A 22,761-nucleotide genomic window follows, 5' to 3' on the forward strand; every position below is an offset into this window, starting at 1 on the left:
CAGATGTCCACCCCCCCCACCACCTCTTTGATGTTTGAGACAGACGGGGGCGGGGGGGGCACCCCTCAGGACAGAAACAACACGAGGGTCTAGGCAGAGTGGGAGGCATGACAGCCGTGGGTTGTTGTTGTTGTTCGCGTCGCGCGTCGTTCGTGCACGATGTCATTCTGAAGAAGCTCCGGGAAACGAAACGTCGGACATCGTGCCAAATAACACGTACGCATCTCAGGTAGTAAGGGGCCGGATATTTGCCTTCGCACCTGGTTGTGGGGTTGAACCTCGCCGTTCTGAGCTCAGCGGAACAAGGCTGTGTCGTTTCTGGCTGCAGTGAATCAGGCCGTAGCGAGGTGGGGGGCACTGGGGCGGGGGGGGGGCAGGGGAGGGGGGCACGACGGGGCGAGCGCTGCAGGGCGATCGATGCGAGCGAGTGAACGAGTTTGACAGACTGGCGCGTGTCGGGTGAGTCAGTAGAGTGAGTCAGTGGAGTGAGTCAGCAGCAGCAGCCGCCGGGCGAGAAAACAATCGGGCGCCGATGGGTTCCCAGCACTCGCCAACTCACCCCCACTTGAGCAGACTCACAAAGGCAAAGGACCCCCGTATAGACTTTAATAGACTGCTGGGGCAAGTGCTGTTGGCGAGCACCTAGGAAGGCCGGCACGGCGCTCGAGAATGGCTGGGGTGGCCAGCACCACGCCCGGCCGCCTTTGTCTCCGCAGTGGCGATGTTTACGATGTTTACACATCGCACCAGGTACTCATTTGAGGTTGAGTCGACCTAGGTGTGGTCCGGGACCGTTGGCCGTAAGCGGGAATCGAACTCGTGTAGCCGGATTCGTAGCGCAGCGCGCTAACTGCTACGCCACCGCTCCCCACGTATACACACGGAAACACACACACGCACGTACACACACGTATTGTCACACGCACGTATACACACGTACACACGCGTACACACGTACACACACGTACACACACACACGTACGCACACACACGCGCGCGCACTCGGATCGCTGGGTGCGTGAACCACTCTGAGTACAAGTCCGCCGCCTCATCGCAACCCCACGTGCCCGCGTGTCGGGCCCGGTGTCTCCATCACAAGGGTCGCAGAGAGAATTCCACAGCCGACCTCCCCCCCCCCACGCCACCAGAAACGAGACGCTCGGCGCAAACCAGTAAGGCAAGTCCTCGCTTAACGCGATAACGCTTTGACCCCCCCCCCCCCCCCCCCCCGTTAGAACGCGGGGTCTCGGGGGTTGACGGCGAACTACTTTCTTGAGCTGCGCGGCTGAGCGGAGTGATACAGTGACGCGGCGGCGTACACTCGGTTATTTGTCCCGCGAGGCAGTTCGTGTCAGCCGGCGGAATCTCGCCACAGGTGACCATCACCATCATTACTGTTACCATCACGTTACTTACGGGGGGGGGGGGGCTTGTTTTCGCTTAACGCGAAACTGTGTAGGGACGCATCTCCTAGCGCGCTAAACGAGGACTTGACCTGTCCAGTACAACCAGGGACAGCCGTCAATCCGGAGCAGGTAGTTCGCGATATTACGAAGCGTCCCATTCACCACCCCCCCCGCTAAAATGCCCGGTAGAAGAGTGGGGGGGGGGGGGAGTAGCGCTTGGATAAAAGAGCCCCCCACGCTGTAGCGAGGGGGGGCGGCGGAGAGAGCCGACGGATCAGACCCCTCGTCCATCAGCTCTCGAGCCAAGCACGCGCTACTCTGCCTCTCTCTCCCTGTATCTTTATCTGTCTCTCTGCCTCTGTTTCTCTCTGTCTCTCTCTGCCTCTCTCTCTGTCCTCTCTCTCTGTCCCTCTCTCTGTCCCTCTCTCTGTCTCTCTCTGCCTCTCGCCGGTCGCATGGTCGGGTCTCGTGATTTCAGCGGCCACCTGGGGCCACTGGCGCGCTCCACACAGTTGACTCTGTGATAGCGAGTCAAGCTTGAGCTGGGTGGAGCTTTGGCTCAGTGAAAACGACGAAAAAAATACTTTTGAGTCACGCGGAATATTTTTTAAAAATATAAATTGGTTCTTGAATGGCAACAACGCATCGAATCGCAGGAGGGGGGCATGGGCAATGAGAAGAGGGAGGGGGGAGGGGCACCGGTTAACTGAGAGCGGTCCCCTCCCCGCTTTAGCCCCCCACCATTCCTCTCCCCCCATTGCCCTGCCACTATACTCTCCAACCCCGCCACCCCCAGCCCCCCTCCGACTTCCTGGACTTCCTGTGGCCTTGATTTGTCATTGGCGTTGCGACAGTGTGGAGATGCCCTGGGGATTATCTGGACTGCAGAGAGGCTCCCCTGCCCCCAGCCACCACTGATCCAGAGACGCGGGGACACTGGGACACTGGGACACGGAGACACAGGGGACACAGAGACGAGGGTAAGGGAGGGTAAGGGTGGTGGAGGGTAAGGGTGGTAAGGGAGGGTAAGGGTGGTAAGGGAGGTCACGTGGATTGTCATTCAGACACCGTCTCCCGTGGTAGCCATCACCTCCACCGATCAGTGGGCAACTTCATTGCGTAATAATTACAATAATAATCAGAACAACACCGCACCAGGCACTCGAGACGATGCATTCACACGTGGCTCTTCCTCCTGGGTGTTGTACCCCGGGAGGCGGAAGCCCCCAGCTCTCAACCACCACCACCACCCCCTCCTGAGTGGAGCAACCATTTAGCGACGATAACATCGATGGGTTGGTGAGGGGGTGGCGGGGCGCTGTGGTGAGCGCACAGTGCTACGAATGTCGCTGCGTTTTATACGCCCGGCGCTCCGCGGGTTGTTGTGAGCGTTGCTCCGCTGCCCTCCGCTGTTGTTGGAGGGTGACTGCCTCCAACTGCCCAGTAGCAACGTCCTTCGCAAACACACTCCACTCTCCCACTCACTCTCTCCTACTCACTCATTCACTGACTCTCCCACTCACTCTCTCCTACTCACTCATTCACTGACTCTCCCACTCACTCTCTCCCACTCACTCATTCACTGACTCTCCCACTCACTCACTCTCTCCCACTCACTCAATCACTCTCTCCCACTCACTCACTCTCCCCTACTCACTGACGCTCCCACTCACTCACTGACGCTCCCACTCACTCACTGACTCTCCCACTCACTCACTGACTCTCCCACTCACTCACTGACTCTCCCACTCACTCACTCACTGACTCTCCCACTCACTCACTCTCCCACTCACTCACTCTCCCACTCCATCTCCCACCCCTGCCACTTTCCCTCTCCACCGCCCCCGCGCACCTTTGAGAAGAGGGTGAAGCAGCCGAGGCGGCTGACGATGCAGTGAACCTCCGGCAGGCGCGGCCCCTTGCCGCTCGGCTGCGAGACACAAAACGGCAGCGCAGCGCTCGGGAACCGGGAAGCACGCGGGGGAAACGCGGGGAAACACGGGGAAACACGCGGGAGAAACACGGGGAAACACGCGGGGAAACACGGGGAAACACGCGGCCTCGCATTCGCAGGCGGGGAGCGCCATTCTCCTGCTGCGCTCAGAGACATCCCCGATGGGGGGCCCCCGCAATTCGACGTGACGGCGTCTGATATCACACTCCCGCTTTAGTTTGAAGGCGTCGCGAGCCCACACGGTGCAAGTTGCCCCAAGCCCTGCACCACCCCCATCAGGACGGCCCTGGCTGCCGCTGCAAGGTTTCCGTCGTTGCGACGGTTGCAAAAGATTGTGGGTAGTTGCAGTGGTTGCGGTGATTTCATGGTTCCATTGGTTCCGGTGGTTGTCGTGGTTTGGTTGCGATGGTTGCGATGCTGATCGCGGTGGTTGTGTTATTGCGCCAGTTGTGGTGGTTGTGGCAGTTGCGGTGGTTGTGGCCGTGATGATTGCGGTGGTTGCAGGCAGATGTGACTGCGATATTGCGGTGATTGCGCCGTGGTTGTGACAGTTGCTATGATTGTGGTGCTGGCGAAGATTGCGGGCGGTTGCGATGATTGCGGGCGGTTGCGATGATTGCGGCGGTTGCGATGATTGCGGCGGTTGCGATGATTGCGGCGGTTGCGATGATTGCGGCGGTTACCAGGAGACGCCTGCAGTAGCCGAACCGGCGGCTCCCGTCGCTCGTCGTCAGCACGAAGGAGAACATCTCGCTGCGCAAGGCACGGCCGGACGGGGCAAGCGCGTCAACACCGCACGGCTCAACACAGATCAACAACAACAGCCGCAACGGCCAGCCAGCGGCGGTGATGTCGCCACAGCGCTTGTGCCAGGCTAGGTGCACGTTCGGCAGGCTGTCATGCGAGGTGTCGAAGTCTCTCCGACTGGGGTCACGGAACAACGGAGACAAAGATCCCCCAGATAGCCTTAACATGCTGTAGGTGCAAGTGCTGTTCGTGAGTAGCACATATGAAGGCTGGCACGGCACACGAGGGGGTGGGTGGCCAGCACCACGCCCGACCGCCTTTATCTCTCGAGTAGCGATGCTTTTACACACCGCACCAGGTACTCATTTGAGGCTGAGTCAACCTAGGGGAGGCCCAGGACCGGTTCAGATAATCGTCACTGGTGTTGGCCGTGAGCAGGAATCGAACTCGAGTCGCCAGGTTCGGAGCGCAGCGCGCTGACCGCTACACCACCGCTCCCCACACACACCACACACACCACACACACACGGTGACACACACACGGTGACACACACACATGGTGAGACACACACACGGTGAGACACACACGGTGAGACACGGTGACACACACACGGTGAGACACACACGGTGAGACACACACACGGTGACACACGGTGAAACACACACACGGTGAGACACACACGGTGAGACACACACGGTGAGACACACACGGTGAGACACACACGGTGAGACACACACGGTGAGACACCCCCTCCCCACCTGGTGTAGTGGGTGATGGGCGCCCAGTCGCGTGCGTCTGGGAAGCAGAACTGGGGGATGGCCTTGATCCTCTCCTCGGACTCCCGCACCTCCTTCGTCAGGCGCTCCAGCTTCACGTCACAGACAAACATCCCCCGGGTGACGTCACACAACGCCGGGGTGGGTGGACAGGGGGGGCACAAGGCCTGCCGGCGAGCCGGGTCGTCGCCCGCGCGAACGAGACTCCGACTCTTGTCTCTTGTGCTTTCATAAACACAACCAGCGCGCCCCTTGGGGAACTGGTAGGTGACTTGGGGCTGGTGCTCACGTACCTTGGGGAACTGGTAGGTGACCTCGGGCTGGTATCCGCGCCCCGTCGGCTTGGCGCGCAGCGCCACCACCAGGAAGCACTCGAACAGCTGGCGCTCCTGCCACTCGAGCAGCTCGCGCTCCAGCGTGCGGTGGCCACGTGTGCGGGCGCGCAGCCGCGCCATGCGCACCAGCCTCCACGCGTGCTCTGCTCGCCACACCATGGGGGGGGAAGGGGGGTCAGAGGTCACGGGGCTTAGGGAGAGGGGGGAGCAGGGGGGTGGTGGTCGCGGAGCGGTTGAAAGTAAAATATGGACACCATGATGATCTATCGGTCGATTGTAATGCACGTAATAATCTAGCCGGGATGTGCGTTCTTGCGTCAGTGTTCGCGTGCGCGTAAAAACTGTATATGCATGTGTGCATGTGGGCATGTAGCGGGAGCGTAATAATTAGCGTGCCGTGCTACGAATGCGGTGACCCAAGTTCGATTCCCGCGCACGGTCAACATCAGTGACTAATATCTATGCCGAGCCTGGGCCTCCCCTAGGTTAACTGGGCCCTTTCACGAGTACCTGGTGCGGGGTGGATAACAAACATCACCACTGGGGAGACAAAGGCGGCCGGGCGTGGTTGCTGGCCACCCACCCCTTCCTATGCCGTGCCGGCTGTCATAGGTGCTCGCAAACAGCGCTTGCCCCAACAGTGTTCAGGCTATCTTCTTGGTTCTTTCGGTAAAGTCACGTAGAAGGGAAGTAATAAAATAATAAAAATAAAACATAATAAAACAATTCTCACGACGTTTCGGCCACAACGCAAGCAGCCGTCCTCAGGTGAAAACCAGGTCCGTCGAGGCGACAGAGTCTGAATGAAACAGCACGACGGACCTGGTTTTCACCTGAGGACGGCTGCTTGCGTTGTGGCCGAAACGTCGTGAGAATTGTTTTATTATGTTTTATTATTTTATTACTTCCCTTCTACGTGACTTTACCGAAAGAACCAAGAAGATGAATCCCTGCAGTCACGAAAGCTTTAAATCGAAAAGTGTTCAGGCTACACGGGGGATCCGTCGTCTCTGCGTGCGATGGGCAGCAGTCCGCAGGGTCACGTCCGTCCGTCACCGTCCCTCGTGTCAACGCCACCACGGGGCCATCTCACGCCGCGCCGCACCTTTGCTGTGATCGTCCGAGTCGCTGTCGCTCTCGCTGTTGTCGCCTGACCGTGGGCGGGGGTGAAGGGGGGGGCATGTGGGGGGGAACAGCAGAAGAAACAGACGTCGCATGACATTCCATTACATGGCCACTGTCAACACCGTCCCCCTTTGAATAAACTGCACCCTGCCATAGGAATGTGGAGTTTTAAAAAAACATCAAATAAACTCGTGGTGGTCTGTCACACGAGGCCGTAACATCGCTCATCCCCCCCACGCTTCACCTTCCCGTGAAGTAATCGCAAGGGGTCAGAGTTCACGGTCGAGCAACGGTGGGAAAGCTACGCGTGCTGGTATTTTTTGGAAGAAATAACCCCGTGAAATATCGGCTCCTAATTGTTAATTATTTGCGTTGCCCTTGGTTTGCTGATCTATGGCGGGGTTGGGGTGGGGATGGAGGTCAGACAGAGCAGGACCACATTCCTCTCGACGCTACGTCAAGTGTACGAGCGCAAAAGCAAAGATCACCCCCCCCGTACGGCCTCAACAGACTGTTGGGGCAAGTGCTGTTAGCGAAGAGCAGCACCTATGAAGGCAGGCGGCTCGGCACACGAGAAGGTGGTGTGGCCAGGACATTGCCCCGCCGCCTTTGTCTCCCCAATGAGACAAAGGCGGAGTTCTCACGTAAAGGCTGAGTCGACCTCGAGGAAGGCCAGGTACCGGATCAGATCTCCGAAGGGCACACACGCGATGGTGGGTTGACGGAACGAACCGACGTCGTGGTGAACTCGCTAAACTGGAACGAGGGGGGTTCAATGGGGGGGAGGGCGGTGGGGGGGGGGGAAGCCCATGGTATGGGGGACCCATTGACTTGACGCCGTTTGTGGCTCACGATGGCCGTGGCAACCGTGACAAGGAGCGGTCGCCGTGGCGACGACGGGGCTCACCGCGCAGGGAGGCGGTCTCCGCGTTGCTAGGCGACGTCTTCCTCCAGCGCTTCTTCCCACGCTTCGCCGTGAACACCTCGTTGATCTTCTGCACCATCTTGAGGAGGGGGAGAGACGAGCGGAGAAGGAAAGTCAGCTGGGTGGGCGACGGGGCCAACCTCGTCGCAGCGCAATCGCCAGCCGGGAAAAAAAGGACGGATCTCAGAATCTTTATCTGGACTGCCGGAGGAATCCGATGAGCCGTGAAGCTCTTTTCCACAGATGTCTTCCGGTCACAGCGAGTTACAACAACAAACAAACAAATAGCGATAGGAGCAAGGGTGTTGCTCGTGCAAAGGCTCCCAGCCTTGCCCAGACCACCAGCTCAATGCTTACCCTTACGTGTTGTTACATCTATGGTACGGTTACCTTGTTATAATAATAATTTCAACTGCTGCGATGTGTAAAGCTTCAGCACCGGGGAGACAAAGGTAGCCGAGGCAGGGCGGTGCTGGACACGCCACGTGTACTTTGCGCGCCGTGCCGGCCTTTGCAGGTGAAGGGTAGCGGCACTTCACTTGCCCCCGGACCCTGTGTGGGGTGGGCTACACGGTGGACCTTTGTCTTTGTGTGCGCGCGTGCCCGTGTGGTTTTAAGGCAAAGCACGTGGCTACTGGCTCCGGTCTCGCCCCCCCCCCACCGCCCCCCCCTCTCCATCCCTTCCCCGCCACCCCAGTTGGCAGTTCCGCCCCTCGCCTTTTGATCCCATCTGGGGAGCAACTGGGGCCGCACGCGGTGGCCAATCCCTATCTGTGTGCAGTGGCAACAGCAGCAGCAGCAGCAGCCTAGACGCCAGGTCATAGCTCACCCCCCCCCCCCCCCCCCATCTAAAACTCAACTATTTTTTATTTTACCAGGTAAGACCACATTGAGCTACGTAGCTCTCTTTCAGAAGCCACCTGGCAACGAATGAGAGCTCAAATAAGTGGCTTGTCGTGTGGAAACGCTGCTTTTTGTGTCTCGTTTGTTGTTGTTCCCACGCACCTCCGATTAGCACGGTTGGCTTCGTACGGTATGAAAGTAGTTCAACATACATTCACACTTCATGCAGCCAAATACTCTAATCACACACGTTGATTCGAAATGTGGAGGGAAAAACCGGAGGACCAAGGGAAAAATCCACGCGACCACGGGGAGAGAACGAGAGAGAGACGAGCAAACTCCAAATATACAGCAGCAGCAGGCGTCGTCAGGGTCGGGATCGAACCCACGCCCTCCTGCACACCAGGCGACGGAGATAACATCTCGCTACCCCCCCCCCTTACCTTGGGCACACGGCGGGGGTGCTGCTGCCGGAAGGAGACGTCGCTGGCCGTGCTCGCGGTGTCCTCCGTGGCCCCCCCGCCCAGGGAGCGCCGGGGCCCCACCAGCGTCGCGATCGCCGGCTCCGTCAGCGTCTTCTTGAGCGGCAGGCGTCGCCGCCCCTCCGAGTCGCCCCCATTGAGCCCCACCGCCCCCGACGGCGACGGCGATGGCGATGCCGCCGCCGCCGTCGTCGATGATGCAGAGTGGGGACAGCTGCCCATGAGGCTCTGGGTTCTGCGGTGGCTCTGGCAGGGAGGGGCAGGGCGGCGGGAAACGATGTGGAAGAGGAGGTGAGTCACTGGCGCCACGGTGGCCAGGAGATGTTATATCCCTCGCCTGGTATGCAGGAGGTCGTAGGTTCGATCCCGACGCCGACACTGACGATGCCTGTATATTTGGGGTTTTAGTTGACGCTCAACTCTGGATCGTCGCTCGATTCTCCAGCGACACCCGATGCTGTGATTTGTTGTGACTCTGATGACCACCCCCAGCGTGCAGTCTCGATCGTTCAACTCGAATGTGCAATTTCATTGAGAGACTGCGAGTTGCCTTGCTGTGCTCTGGGACTGTTGTTGTTTTATTGCCTTGCTCAAGCTTCCATTGAGTGTTAGAAAATTCGCCAGGAATGTATCTACTTATGCAATTTCTACTAATAAACGTTATTTCGTTTTTAGTGACTTGCTTTCGTGTTCTCTACTTTGCACTCCTTTCGTTTGTTGTATTTGCTAATCATTGTTATTGTTGTTATTGTTGCTGCTGTAACTTTGCTGACCCCATTCCCCTGACTGGACATCTGTGAAAAAGAACTTCATAGCTCACCGGATTCCTCCTCTCGTCTAAAGAGAGATTCTGTTTCCGCTTCTCTCGCCTGGTCCCACCGGCTCGTGCGGTTGGCCTCTACCCCCCCCCCCCCCCCCACGGTGTTGAGACGCCCACGGCTGGGGGGGTCGTCATCGGCGCTCGGCCGAACCCAGGGACACCGCGCTCAGCGGCGCCCGGTGAGGCCGGCACGGCGCAATGTGGCGCTGGTGTGCCCGCGGCCACCACGGCAGGCCGCCCTTTGTCTCCAGTTTACACAAACCGCACCGAGGTGCTCATTTAAGGCTGAGTTGACCTCGGGGAAGCCCAGGACGAGTTCAATGTTGTCCCTGAGCGGGAATCGAACGCCGGTGGCCAGGTTCGTCGCGCAGCGTAGCGCTAACCGCTGCGCCACCGCTCCCCAAAGACAAAGATCACCCGTATAGCCCTAACAGACTGTTGTCACGCGAAGAGAACGTTCACATACGCGTGCGCGGACGCATGCACGCACACATACCGGCGATGGAGTGGAGAACTTGCGCAGCTGTCCCCAGGGCCGCTGTGCGGAGGAGCGGCGCCCGTTGCGCGACGAGAAGGCCCGCTTGCGCCCCGTGAAGAAGCAGTGCGGCTCCACGTCCTCGTAGGGGTTCTCCCGCGACGCGTCTGCTGGCGCTGCCCCAGCGACGCCAGCGCCACCGCCATGCACAGACACAGGTAAAGTCCCCCGCACCTCCCACCGGGTGGACATACATAGCCGGTCGGGGCACCTATCAGGGCGCCATGGTGGCGAGATGTTAACTACCTCGCCTGGTACACAGGAGCTCGTGTGTTTGATCCCGACCCTGACGATGCCTGCTGTATATTCGGAGTTTGCAGTGTCTCTCTCTATCCCCTTGGACGCGTGGATGTTTTTCCGGGTCCTCTGTTTTTCTCTCTACACATTTAGAAGCAACGTCATGCGCTCAGACTATTTGGCTGCTATACATTGCCACGCCATGATGATGATGATAAGCGAACTCCGTTGAGCTATCCATTTGTGATAGCCAGGTCACTTCTGATAAATAGTCGTACAGCTCAGTGGGCCTAACCTGGTGAAATAAAAATTGTTTAATCGTTTTTTTATAGTTTATTAAGGCCGGCACCAATGATGACGGGGTGAGGGGGGGTGGCTCCCTTACCGACGATATCCTCGTACACATTCTCCTCCGAGCCGTTCCGCCCGTGTGTGCTCTTCCGCTCCGGGTTTTTCCTGCCGATGGGCGGGAGCCCCTCACCTCGATCCCTCGGGGTCTCACTGCCCTCCAGAGATTTCCTGCGCATGAAGGAACGCACATGTGTACACACATACACACGTGTACATAGACACGTGTACACACATAGACACGTGTACACACGTGTATATAGACACGTGTACACACATAGACACGTGTACACACGTGTACACACAGACACGTGTACACACACACACGTGTACACACACACACACGTGTACATAGACACGAGGACACACTGCGAAAGCTTTTCTTTAGAACTAATCTTTGTATTTAGTTTGTTGTTCTTCCCTCCCTCCGCACCTCCGATTAGCACGGTTGGCTTCATACGGTGCAACAGAAGTTCAACCTACATACATACACACGTGTAAATAATATCTCTCTCTCGCTTGCAGCCCTCCAACGGAGCGCATCTCTTTGTGCGCGCCAGTGAAAGCGAGTGACCGCGAGTGACCGCGAGCGACCGCTAAAGCCGCCGACGCACTTGCTGCCGCCGCTGCCGAACCGACTCTTGCCACGGGCGGCCCTCGGCTTCCGCGACACCACGGGCGTCTCCTCCAGCAGTCGCTCCCCTCCTACTCGGCATGCCACCCCCACGCTGCCGGATTCCTCCCCATCCCCCCCGTCCCCCTCCTCCCCGGCGTCATCCACCGCCCCCGGTGCCGGCGTCGTCCGCTCCGCGTGGTACTCGAACGTCCGCCGCGGCTTGGGCACGGGGTTCACCGAGATCGGCGTGAATGCCGCCATGACGCCGCCGCCCCCCGGCCCTCCCCCCGACGCGGCCGCCGACCTCGCGCCGGAGGCGGCGAAATCGTTCGGCGGCGAGGCCGACGACGAACCCGGCGGCGGCGACGGCGTTGCTGGCGACGGCGTTGCTGGCGACGGCGTTGCTGGCGACGGGACCGTGGGCCTGAGCGACGCTCCGTCTGGGCACAGGGGGTCGGCACGGCAACGATCGGCGGGATGCTCGGCGAGCGTAAAAGTTTGGTTGCGACGACGCACAACTTGGACGCTTGCAACACAGGTCAGTCTCACCGCAACGTGTAAGGTGACGGTTAGGGTTATGGTTACGGTTGTGGTTAAGGTTAGGGTTACAGTGTAAAGGATCGAATGAGACGCACACAGCAGACAGCCCCCAAGCGACGGTGCAACACTCGTGACACCACGCAGACTGGAGAGTACACAGGACAGGAGGACAATTCAGGCAGGCGCTGGTGCCAAGAACACGGACGGTTGAACCTGTCGGCGACTACCAACACGTCGCCGTCATAGCCACCGAATAACGGCGCAGGCTGGAAAACCACGAACAAGGCACAAACGTGCGCACAAATCACACGGCCTTTTCGCAACCAAAAAGAAACATCAGCATATCCCGAAGAAAAGCATTGTGGTCCTCTCTCTTCTTAGATCACTGCCAGCACAATTGTGAGCGTTCTTGACTAGCGCTGTGCCGATGAGTCGTGATTAGGACGGCACCGCTCCAGATTCTGTGTCTCACTGCTGTAGCCGCTGTCAGTCAGGGTCACTCAACAAGAGGAGACCACAATGCAGTGTTGCAGGAACTGCCGATGGTTTATTTTTATTTTGCTTATTCACACTTGACTGTGCGTCTCTTTACACATTTCCGCGACCCATCTGCAAACGCAGCCAACACAAAATCCAGACGGTCAGAAAACAATTACAAAGTAGATATAAAAAGATGAAAAACAATGGCATAGTATAAACCCAAGAAAAAAAAACAAGAAAATTTTCACCCCAAATTGCGATAATTCGTAACCCTTGAGAAACTCAGGCAACAATTACACTCTCCCACTGAACGCTCAGTGGGAGGGAATGGATTTGAAATGCAAGCGATGCAATTGCATTCTGCCCCTGCGAGAAGCATTCGCAGTCTGACGAACAGTTTCCAAACGTCACGTACCAACGCCTGGGGTAAGCAAGGGAGTTGTCTCAGATAGCGTAACGGGAGGTCACAGGGTTCAGCAGTCCATGGTTCTCAGGTTTAGCGATGTGATGGTCCCTGGCCAGTTACCAACAACTTACACAGAGACCCATAGACTCACACAGAGACCCATAAACACATGGACAGAACTTATAATCAAGCCGGGTTCGTCAGCCAAGTCACCGATGACTTTACAAACGAAGACAAAAAAGAAACCCATCGTGACATTTCAACTCGGCATCCCTAACCATGCCGAACTACGGTGGTCGCTTCTCAACGGCCGCCGAGCGAACACGGGGGGAGGCCGATCGCCCAGTACCGAGGATGGAGGCTCCCAGCGTGGCCTCGACATCATCCAGCAGCGACTCCCCACTCACTCTCCTCCACCCGGTCTCCGTGGGGCTGGCGTCGTCATCGCCACCGCCGCCGCGCTCCCCCCTCTTCCTCGAGTCGCCCATCGCGAACCTCCCCCTGCCGCCGTCCGCGGTGCCGAGCGAGAGGCTCGCCGACTCCATCCTGCGGACGAGCGCCGCGTCGGGGCTGTAGTAGTTCCCGGGGAACTGCAGGAGGGAGGCGAGGGGGGTCCTTGCCCCCGTTGCCTCGCCGGCACCGGAGGCGGCGGAGGTGGCTGGAGGGCCGGGCGAGCCGGCCAGGCCTTCCTTGGCGGCCTTCTCGAAGGTCCGCACGCGCTGCAGCACCGACTCGCGCCGCTTCGAGTCGGCGCTGGCGCTGGCGGCGGCGGCGTCGCCGGACGGGGGAGGGTGGCGGCATGCACGGTCGGGGTCCCTGGCACGGAGGCGCACGCTCGCGCCGGCGCCCGGGCGCAGGGCAGGGACGCTGCCTGGGATGGGCACACGCACACACACACACGGGCAAGCACACACACACACACGGGCAAGCACACACGCACACGCACGCACACACACACACACGGGCAAGCACACACGCACACGCACGCACGCACACACACACACACGGGCAAGCACACGCACGCGCACGCACACACACAGACACACGTACGTCTCTTGTTATCATTTGAGTTTTCACGCCGGCGAACAATTCGTTCTATGTGATTGCTGTGCATCTCTGTGGGAGTTGATAGATCTCTGTGTGAGTCAATGGGTCCCTATGCACATCTGTGGGTGTCTATGCGAGTATATGGCTCTCTGTGTAACTCTATGGGTCTCTATGTGAGTCTATGAGTGTCTATGTACATCTACGGGTCGGTCTCTATGTGAGTCTATGGGTCTCTATGTGAGTCTATGAGTTTCTATGCGAGTTCATGAGTTTCTACGCGAGTCACTGGTGTCCTTGAGATCCCACTTTAGTGACGTGCGGCTTAGACCCGGATTCAAACACCACACCCTTAGTGGTGCTGGCTCATCATCTGTCATCACCCCCCATCCCCACTCCCCAAGCCACTTCAAGGCCCACTTGTCGTTGCGACGCCGGCAGCAAAACGCAAAACCCGGGGGTCGACTCCCGTTACCGTTCTCCGCTCCCCGGCCACCTCCGGCATCGCCGTCGCTTCGTCCGCCGACGCCGTCGCCTCCCGGGAAGGCGTTGCCCTCGCCGGGTGGGGAGCCCCCCGCCCCCCCCCTCGCGCCCTCGAGGGGGGGGGCGGCGGTGACCGCGCGGGCGCCACAGCCGCCGCCGCCGCCACCCGTGACGCTGAAGCGGCTGATGATGGAGACGCGGTACCCGGCCGGGGCCCGTGCCATCTCCCCCGTGGCCGAGCCGGCCGGGACCGTCGCTGCGGGACAGCCGTACGGGGGAGGGGGGGGGAGGGGGTGGGGGCGTTACACAGACAAAGGTCGAGCCGTGTAGCCCGCACGAGGCTGTTGGGGCAAGTGGCGTTAGCGAGCGACGGTGGAGGGAGGAGCGATGGGCTCGACGGGGTGGTGTGTGCCGGCACCGCATCCGCCCGGCCGCCTTTGTCTCCCCAGTGGCGACGTTTGATACGCCGGGTATTCTGTGAAGGTTTGGTCGACCGAGGAGAGGGGCCCAGGACCAATGCAGATTTCACTCCCAACTGACGTTGGCCGCGGCAGGGAATCGAACCCAAGTTAATTGTGGTCCGGTGCACGAAATACCGCAAGCAAACATACGTACATACCGAGTTCATAGACTTACACAGAGACCCTTAGACTTACATAGAGACCCACAGACTCACATAGACACCCACAGACTTACACAGAGACCCATTGACTTACATAGAGACCCACAGACTTACACAGAGACTTACATAGAGACCCTTAAACTGATTTAGTCATAGAGGTCCGTAATGAGCGGTGGCGAACACTCCACAACCGTGAACCCGGCCGGGTTCAATGCCTCGCCGTAGCAAACATCACTTGCGAGTCCGAACCGGCCCCAAGAGACGGCCTCCCCTTCCAACCAACCGACGCCGGGCAGTGCGGTCAAGTACGGTCAAATGGCCCCCCGTGTGTGCGCGTGTGTGCGTGCGTGATCCGAAGCTGCGAGCGGTTACAATTGATCCGGTGCAATGCAGGGAGTGGCGCATCCATGCTTGCAACCCGAAATAAAACCCAAACATCTAAAACCTAAAACCAAAAACCCAAAAGGCTCACCTCCATTCTTCACGGCGACGCCGTTCGGCACCGCACCCTCCGCCGTTTTGGGGGGGCAGCCGGCGCCGGTGACCTCGGCCGCGGGGGTCACGGGTCCCCTAGGGGTCCCCGCCGCCCCCCCTCCTCCTCCTGCTCCCGCCCCCCTCTGCTGCTCCAGGGGCAGCACGGCCGGGCCCCGGGGCCGGGCCTGCAGCGCGGAGCTCACGTAGCGGGGGGGCTCTGCCGTGCAGGGCCCCCCCCCGCCGCGGGCTCCGCATGACCGGCCCCCCACGGACGCCTTCAGTGCCGCCGCCGCCTTGAGGCCGCTCCTGCGGACACATGCGGTTCATAACGGCCGCGTCGCCGGAGCGTCGATGGAGCCCGGCGTCAGCGGCGTGGTTGGTACCCGCCACTGACACCCCACACCGCCCCCCCCACCTCCACCAGTGCTGTTTGTTGCTGGCCGCTCGGCGTGCCGGGCCTTAAAAATAAATTGCCACTTTAATGAAGCGAGGTGAGAACCGATCGCGTCCAAACAGATCCATTTCAAAGGACAGCCGAGTCCCTGGGTCCACGGGGCGGGGGGAGGGGACACGCAATCCCGGGCGTCGCTCCTGTAGACGCGTCGCCGCACAGCGCAGCGCGGAAAGGGGGGAAGACGCAGCGGGAAGAGCACGAGGGAGAAAGCACCCCCCCCCCGCCTCCCCCCCCAGCCCCCCCGTGGTAACGCAAAGGGGGGGGGTTCAACGGGGACATTCAGGATTCCGGTAAAAGTAAACTTGGACCGAGCGGCTCACAATCGGAAGGTCAAGAGCTCGGGTCATGGTTGGGGCGGTGGTGGTCGGCTCGGCCCATCATCCCTCCCTCCGGGGCGGGGGGTTCGATAAAACGAGTACTGCTTTTTAAAACGGGAAGGTCAACAGAGGTTGCGCTCTTGGAGAGACTCCCCACCCATGCCATGGGAGGCTTGTGACCCAGGACGTCACAAGCCACCCATGCCATGGGAGGCTTGTGAACCAGGACGTCACAAGCCACCCATGCCATGGGAGGCTTGTGAACCAGGAAGTCACAAGCCACCCATGCCATGGGAGGCTTGTGAACCAGGACGTCACAAGCCACCCATGCCATGGGAGGCTTGTGAACCAGGACGTCACAAGCCACCCATGCCATGGGAGGCTTGTGAACCAGGACGTCACAAGCCACCCATGCCATGGGAGGCTTGTGAACCAGGACGTCACAAGCCACCCATGCCATGGGAGGCTTAGCCAGGACGCACAAGCCACCCATAGCCAGGGGAGGCTTGTGAACCAGGACGTCACAAGCCACCCATGCCATGGGAGGCTTGTGACCCAGGACGTCACAAGCCACCCATGCCATGGGAGGCTTGTGAACCAGGACGTCACAAGCCACCCATGCCATGGGAGGCTTGTGACCCAGGACGTCACAAGCCTCCATGGACGTTTGGGTGATGCTGATGCTGCTGTGTGTGATCCCAGTTGAGGGCGCCACAGAGGCGAGATGTTAACTACCTCGCCTGGTATACAGGAGGTCATCGGTTCAATCCCAACGCTGATGCCTGCTGTATATTTGGAGTCTGTGTGCCTCTCTCTCTCCCCGCGGTCACGTTTGTGCCCCCACATATAGAATAAACGTGCGTGTACAGTATTTGGCTGCTACTGTACATTGACACGTGACAAGCCACTTCTTTGAGCTACCATCTGTGGCCAGGTCGCTTCTGAAAGAGAGCTACGTAGCTCAGTGGGCCCTACTTGGGTAAAGTAAAAAAAACATTTTTTAGTTCAGTTTAGTTTTTACGGAGCGCTGAGCGAGGAGAAACTTCGCTGCATGCGTCCGGAGACGTTTCGCAATCGCACGTTCACTCCAGACGGCGCGAATGGCATCCTCGTGAATCTGGCGGGGGGGGGGGGGGATCGTCGTGAATTGCGAACGATTTAAACGCGGAGTTAAGAAACGCGGCAAGCGGAGTCTGAGATCATGGCTTTGAATCCCCGTTTCAGCCGCCCGTGCTTAATCCGGATTCGCATGCATCGAGAGTGGAGGGTCTCGGCAGCCGGTCATCAATTGACCGGGGAGCCTGTAATCCAGCACTGTCGAGGCAGCAGCGAGGGCTGGTAGATCACTACACACACAGATGTTGTTGCAAAACTCTATTTCCTACGGACGTCCAGGAGGAGTCGTACCCTGGCTCGCCAGGAGAAGGTGGCACAGCAAAGTGGCGGACTAACACCAACCATCATCTGTCCCTTCTATACGGGGGATAGAGCGTTGCCCCCTCGCACGCGTGGGTTTGCTCGAGGAGCTCCTGATTCTTGCCACGTGTATAAACACTCATCACTAATTGGCTGACAAGTATATTAATCAACAGAGGACCACAGATCTTGGGAAGTTGTTTGGCAGCTCTGGCTCACCGCCCAGCTCTGCTGCCTCGGCAATTGAGATGCAATTTGCACGAACGCCAATGATGCAATATACATAGAAATCATTACTGTAACTTCCCGTTGCACATTCAATGGTTGCAAAACGACAGCACTGAGGACTAAAAATACAACTCGGGTTGATTGCCGCATGACAAACACCACTTCAGATTACAACTGCACCGTGCAGTTGGAGTTGTCTAAACGTGTTAATGTGGCAGGACCCACAAAGACAAAGATCCCCCATATAGCCTTAACAGACTGTTGGGGCAAGTGCCGTTAACGAGCACCTTTGAAGGGTGGCACGGTACACAAGGGGGTTTTTGGTGGCTAACACCACGCCCGACCCGCCTTTGTCTCCCCAGTGGCAATGTTTTTTTTACACACCGCACCCAGGTACTCATTTCAGGCCGAGTCAACCTAGAGGAGGCCCAGGACCGGTTCAGATAATCGTCACTGGTATTAGCCGTGAGCGGGAATCGAACTCGGGTAGCCGAGTTCGTAGCGCAGCGTAGCGCTAACAGCTACACTACCGCTCCCGACGCACAGACTCACCCACACAGGCACACACGCACACACGCACACACGTGTGCACACGCGCACACACGTGCGCAAGCACGGCCTGCAAATGCATTTGCTTGTTCAACGCAATGAGATCATCCCTTGGCAGGAGTCCCAGTCCCCTGCGTGGGGGTCCAGGCACATCCCACAGGCCAACCCCGGCCCACGTACGCACCATCACCTCCCGTGCAAACATCACTATCATCAACATCCTCCTCCTCACACATCCATTTTCATCAACACCATCAGCAGCGGCAGTGTCAACATCAGCGGCGGGCCGACTGGGCAGATCCTGAGCGTAGTCTCTGTGAGCCTCGGTGAGGATGAGGAGGAGCCGGAGGAGGAGTCACAGCGAGGAGGAGGTTGGAGCAAAGAGGAGATGGAGGAGCAGGCGGGGGAGGAGAAGATAGAGCAGGAGTGAAGAGGAAGCGGAGAGAAGGGCCCCTCCCCGGGCATCGCTGCTGAGTCGCACGTTCTGCAGGCGCCGCGTGGAGACCACGACGGAGTGCGCGGTGGTCGGGGGGGGGGTAAGGAGGGGGTCTCGTATTTGATCCGAGCAGACCAGCACCACGCACGCCACGAGGAAGAGCAGCGGGAATTATTTATTTACCTCTGCATTGAAAAGACTTTCTCCTGGCCTCGGCGATTCACGCGACAAAGGCGGCGTCCACCCCTTCGTACAACCGGGAACTCGGCACGTCCATCCACACTCGGCAGCGTCAATAACCAACGCGCCACACACGCACCGGCTTGGACTACCGGCGTACCATCGGCAGAGCCGCGCTCGCTCGAACCGACGACGCCGGCGCGACCAGTTCTCGCGAAAGCACTCGCTCCACAAACGCCGAAGCGGTGCTCACCGCCGCTCACCGCCGCTCACCGCCGCTCACCGCTCATCCGCTGCCCCCCCGCACTCCCGCGCCCCGCACAGGTTCGCCGCTGGCGCCGCCGTCTTCGTCGGCGTCGTCGCTGTCCGGGAGCGGCTGGTGCTGAGCCCGTTCCTCACGGCAACACCGCCGCCGCCACTGCCACCACCGCCACCACCACCACCACCACCGCCACCACCGCCGCTCCTATTGGCCGTCATCGCGACCGCCCGGCCTCATCGTGACCTGCGGACACGCGTCACAGGGACGTCGTCACAGTCAGCCGCCGTGGTTTAACGACGTTATCGCGGAAGCCGTCCACGCCTGCTACCGGTCACGACCATCAGCATCGTCGTCGTCGTCGTGATCATCATCATCGTGATTCATGTCGAGTGTTGCGGGTCGCAGCGTGTGGGTGTGATGGACAATCTGACGAGCACTCCACCACCCCGACCACGGCCCGAACAAAAATGAAAGCTGCCGACCGAGTTTGTGTTTTCACCGCAACAACAACACAACAACAAAAGGCGCGAGAAACGAAAAGCGCGGACAACCTTTGCTGGACGCGTCGCCGCCGGAGGATCACGACCCAGCATTGCGGGGTGGGTTCCTGTGCCGCGTCCCCAAGGCGTCGTGCCCACACGGGCCAAGCCAAATCAATGAATCATGAATCGTAACATCGGTCGTGAAAGCCCACGAATCAAATCGTCGTCACCATCGTCAAGGAGCGATCTGGCGAGCCCCCTCCACTCCATCGTGGCCCGAGTGGATCGTTGTCAATAACATCAATAACGTCAACAACATCATCAACAACATCATCGTCGTCAACAACATCGTCATCGATGTCAATAACATCGTCAACAACAACGTTAACATCATCAACAACATCATCAACATCGGTAACATTGGTGATGACGACATCGCACATTGGCGATTTAAAAGAAAACCTGCCACCGTTATATTTCATTGCCAAACAGGCGAGCTCGAACCCAAGCAGGAAATCGAGCCCGCGACCTCTGGATTGCAAGTCCAGTGTGCCGACCGCAACACCGCCGTAGGCATGAGAAGTGATCTCCCTCGCCTGTTACGCAGAAGGACATGGGTTGGATCCCAGACCCCGGCGATGACTGTTGTTGCATATTTGGAGTCCCCGTGTTCTCTCTCTCTCTCTCTCCGTGGTGGTCACGTGGATTGTTCTCTCGGGTTCCTCCGGTTTTGCACCCCTCCTCATTTAGAATCAATACGCATTCAGGTTGTTTGGCAGCTTTGCATTCCAACATGAGAAGCCAATACGATGGTGAGCTAGCATCACGTGTGACCTCTCCATAACAGCTGAGAGTTCAGTGGGTTCTCCACCTTAATAATAATAATAAAATGCTCTCTAGAATGTCTCCCTATTAAATGTGGTAATGAGGGTTGTTTTGGGTCCCGCCACATAAACGTGGAATGTCCACATTTACTGCCCTCTGGCGCTGGCCGTTATGTTCCTCCCGCCAGACGTGGGCCCTCCCTCTCCAAATACAGACAAAGCACAAAGACCCCCGTAAAGCCTGAACAGACTGTTGGGGCAAGTCCTATTAGTAAACACTCATGAAGGCTGGCACGACACACGAGAGGCTGGGTGGCCAGCACCACGTGCGACCGCCTTTGTCTCCCCAGTGCCGATGTTTTATACACCACACCAGCTACTCATTTGAGGCTGAGTCGACCTAGGGGAGGAGGCCCAGGACCGGTTCAGATAATCATCGTCACCGATGGTATTGGCCGTGAGCGGGAATCGAACTCAGGACGCGGGGTTCCTAGTGCAGTGAGCCAACAATTGCACCAACGATCCGGTAACAAAGCCAAAAATCCCCCATATAGCCTTAACAGACTGTTGGGGCAAGTGTTGTTAGCGAGAACCTATGACGGCCGGCCCGGCACACGAGGGGGTGGGGTGGCCAACACCACGCCCGACCGCCTTTGTCTCCCCAGTGGCAATGTTTACACGCCGAACAAGGTACTCATTTGAGGCCTGAGTCGACGTGCACACACACAGGCACATCATGCACACACAGACACGTGCACACAAATATGCGCTCGCTCGCACGCGCGCACGCCGCCCCCATCCCAAACAGCTCCCCCCCCCGAACCCTACTGTATTGTGCAGGCTTCAAGAGAGAGGCTCTTTTGTACCCGGGCAGAGAAAGAGAGCGGAGGATGGGGAGAGAGAGTTTAATGTGAGAGAGAGTTTCAAAAAACTTAAATTCTTCGGCCTTTTGTTTGCATGCGGAGAGAGCGAGGTTCCGGGGCTGCAATTTCCCTGCACTCTGCCCGTGCTCTTCCCTCTCTCTCTCTACCATCACTATCCTCCCACTCTCACATCGCCATCCTCCCACTCTCCCCCCCCTACTCTCCCATCGCCCCCCCCACTCTCCCATCGCAACCCCCCCCCCCACTCTCACTACCCCCCACTCTCCCATCGCAACCCCCCCCACTCTCCCATCGCCCCCCCCCACTCTCCCATCATCGCCCCCCCCACTCTCCCATCGTACCCCCCCCACTCGTCACTACCCCCCCCCCCACTCTCCCATCGCCACCCCCCCCCACTCTCCCATCGCCCCCACTCTCCCATCACCCCTCCCCCCACTCTCACTACCCCCCCCCACTCTCCCATCGCCCCCCCCCACTCTCCCATCGCCCCCCCCCCCACTCTCACTACCCCCCCCACTCTCCCATCGCCACGCCCCCCACTCTCCCATCGCCCCCCCCACTCTCCCATCACCCCCCCCCCCACTCTCACTACCCCCCCACTCTCCCCATCACCACCCCCCCCACTCTCACTACCCCCCCCCCACTCTCCCATCGCCCCCCCCCCCCACTCTCCATCGCCCCCCCCCCCCACTCTCACTATCCCCCCCACTCTCCCATCCCCCCCCCCACTCTCCCATCGCCCCCCCCCCACTCTCCCATCACCCCCCCCCCACTCTCACTACCCCCCCCCACTCTCCAATCGCCACCCCCCCCACTCTCCCATCGCCCCCCCCCACTCTCCCATCGCCACCCCCCCACTCTCCCATCGCCATCCCCCCACCCTCCCCCTTACTCTCCCATCGCCAGCTCTCTCCTCTCTCCCTCTTCCACTCCCCCCTTACTCTCCCATCGCCAGCTCTCTCCTCTCTCCCTTAGTCCATTTCCTCTCTTCCCCTCCCCTCTCTCTGCCATTCTCCCCCCCCCCCTCCCTCTTCCATTGCAATCTCCCTCCCCAGCTCTTCAACTCGACTCGACTCCCCCCAACTCTCCCATCGCCATCTCTCTCCTTTATCCTCAAGCTGCGCCAACCACTGCGCCACAGCCTCCCCATGGCTCTCCATACACTGCGTGGGTATCTGCGTGCTCTGCGTTAGTCAATGGATGGCTATGTTAGTCTAAACATCTATTTGCAAGTCCACGAGTCCCATTGTAAGTATTTTTTTAAAAATGCAAGGCTATGTGTCTCTATGCAAGGCTATGGGTCTCTATGCAAGTCTATGCCGACACCTCCGATGAGTACGGATGGCTACGTACGGTGCGACAGAAGTTCAACAAACAAACATGAAACCCCTCCTCCTCCGTCTCATTGTGTTTGTGATCATCTCGCCAGCGGCTCCCCGAGAGGCACGGCGGCGACACGGGGGGTGAGAGCAGCAGCAGCAGCAGCAGGAGGAAGAGGAGAGAGTTGGGGAGGTGGAGGGGGGTGCGAGG

At 59.0% G+C, this 22,761-nt stretch overlaps 1 protein-coding gene across 3 annotated transcripts in view; it reads right to left on the bottom strand.

Annotated features, from left to right (window-relative positions):
* LOC133350175 (DENN domain-containing protein 2B-like) overlaps positions 1-22,761 on the bottom strand; it is a 75,244-nt gene that overhangs the window by 21,442 nt on the left and 31,041 nt on the right. The window contains exons 2-15 of one of the 3 annotated variants that reach the window (XM_061564237.1): positions 19,063-19,284; positions 15,198-15,505; positions 14,096-14,359; positions 12,926-13,447; positions 11,149-11,590; positions 10,572-10,705; positions 9,911-10,065; positions 8,556-8,840; positions 7,252-7,348; positions 6,325-6,369; positions 5,178-5,362; positions 4,867-4,976; positions 4,044-4,113; positions 3,259-3,336 (exon numbers count right to left, since the gene is read on the bottom strand). In XM_061564237.1, the coding sequence (XP_061420221.1) occupies positions 3,259-3,336; positions 4,044-4,113; positions 4,867-4,976; positions 5,178-5,362; positions 6,325-6,369; positions 7,252-7,348; positions 8,556-8,840; positions 9,911-10,065; positions 10,572-10,705; positions 11,149-11,590; positions 12,926-13,447; positions 14,096-14,359; positions 15,198-15,505; positions 19,063-19,259 (2,892 nt within the window). In that variant the 5' untranslated portion in view covers positions 19,260-19,284. Of the gene's footprint in view, positions 1-3,258; positions 3,337-4,043; positions 4,114-4,866; positions 4,977-5,177; positions 5,363-6,324; positions 6,370-7,251; positions 7,349-8,555; positions 8,841-9,910; positions 10,080-10,570; positions 10,706-11,148; positions 11,591-12,925; positions 13,448-14,095; positions 14,360-15,197; positions 15,506-19,062; positions 19,285-22,761 lie in introns of all 3 variants that reach the window. The other 2 variants (XM_061564235.1, XM_061564238.1) reach the window with 2 other exon arrangements.

Source organism: Lethenteron reissneri, chromosome 33 (genome assembly GCF_015708825.2).
Source record: "Lethenteron reissneri isolate LAM-NWPU_2019-01 chromosome 33, ASM1570882v1, whole genome shotgun sequence".
In the NCBI taxonomy this organism is placed as follows: Eukaryota; Metazoa; Chordata; class Hyperoartia; order Petromyzontiformes; family Petromyzontidae; genus Lethenteron; species Lethenteron reissneri.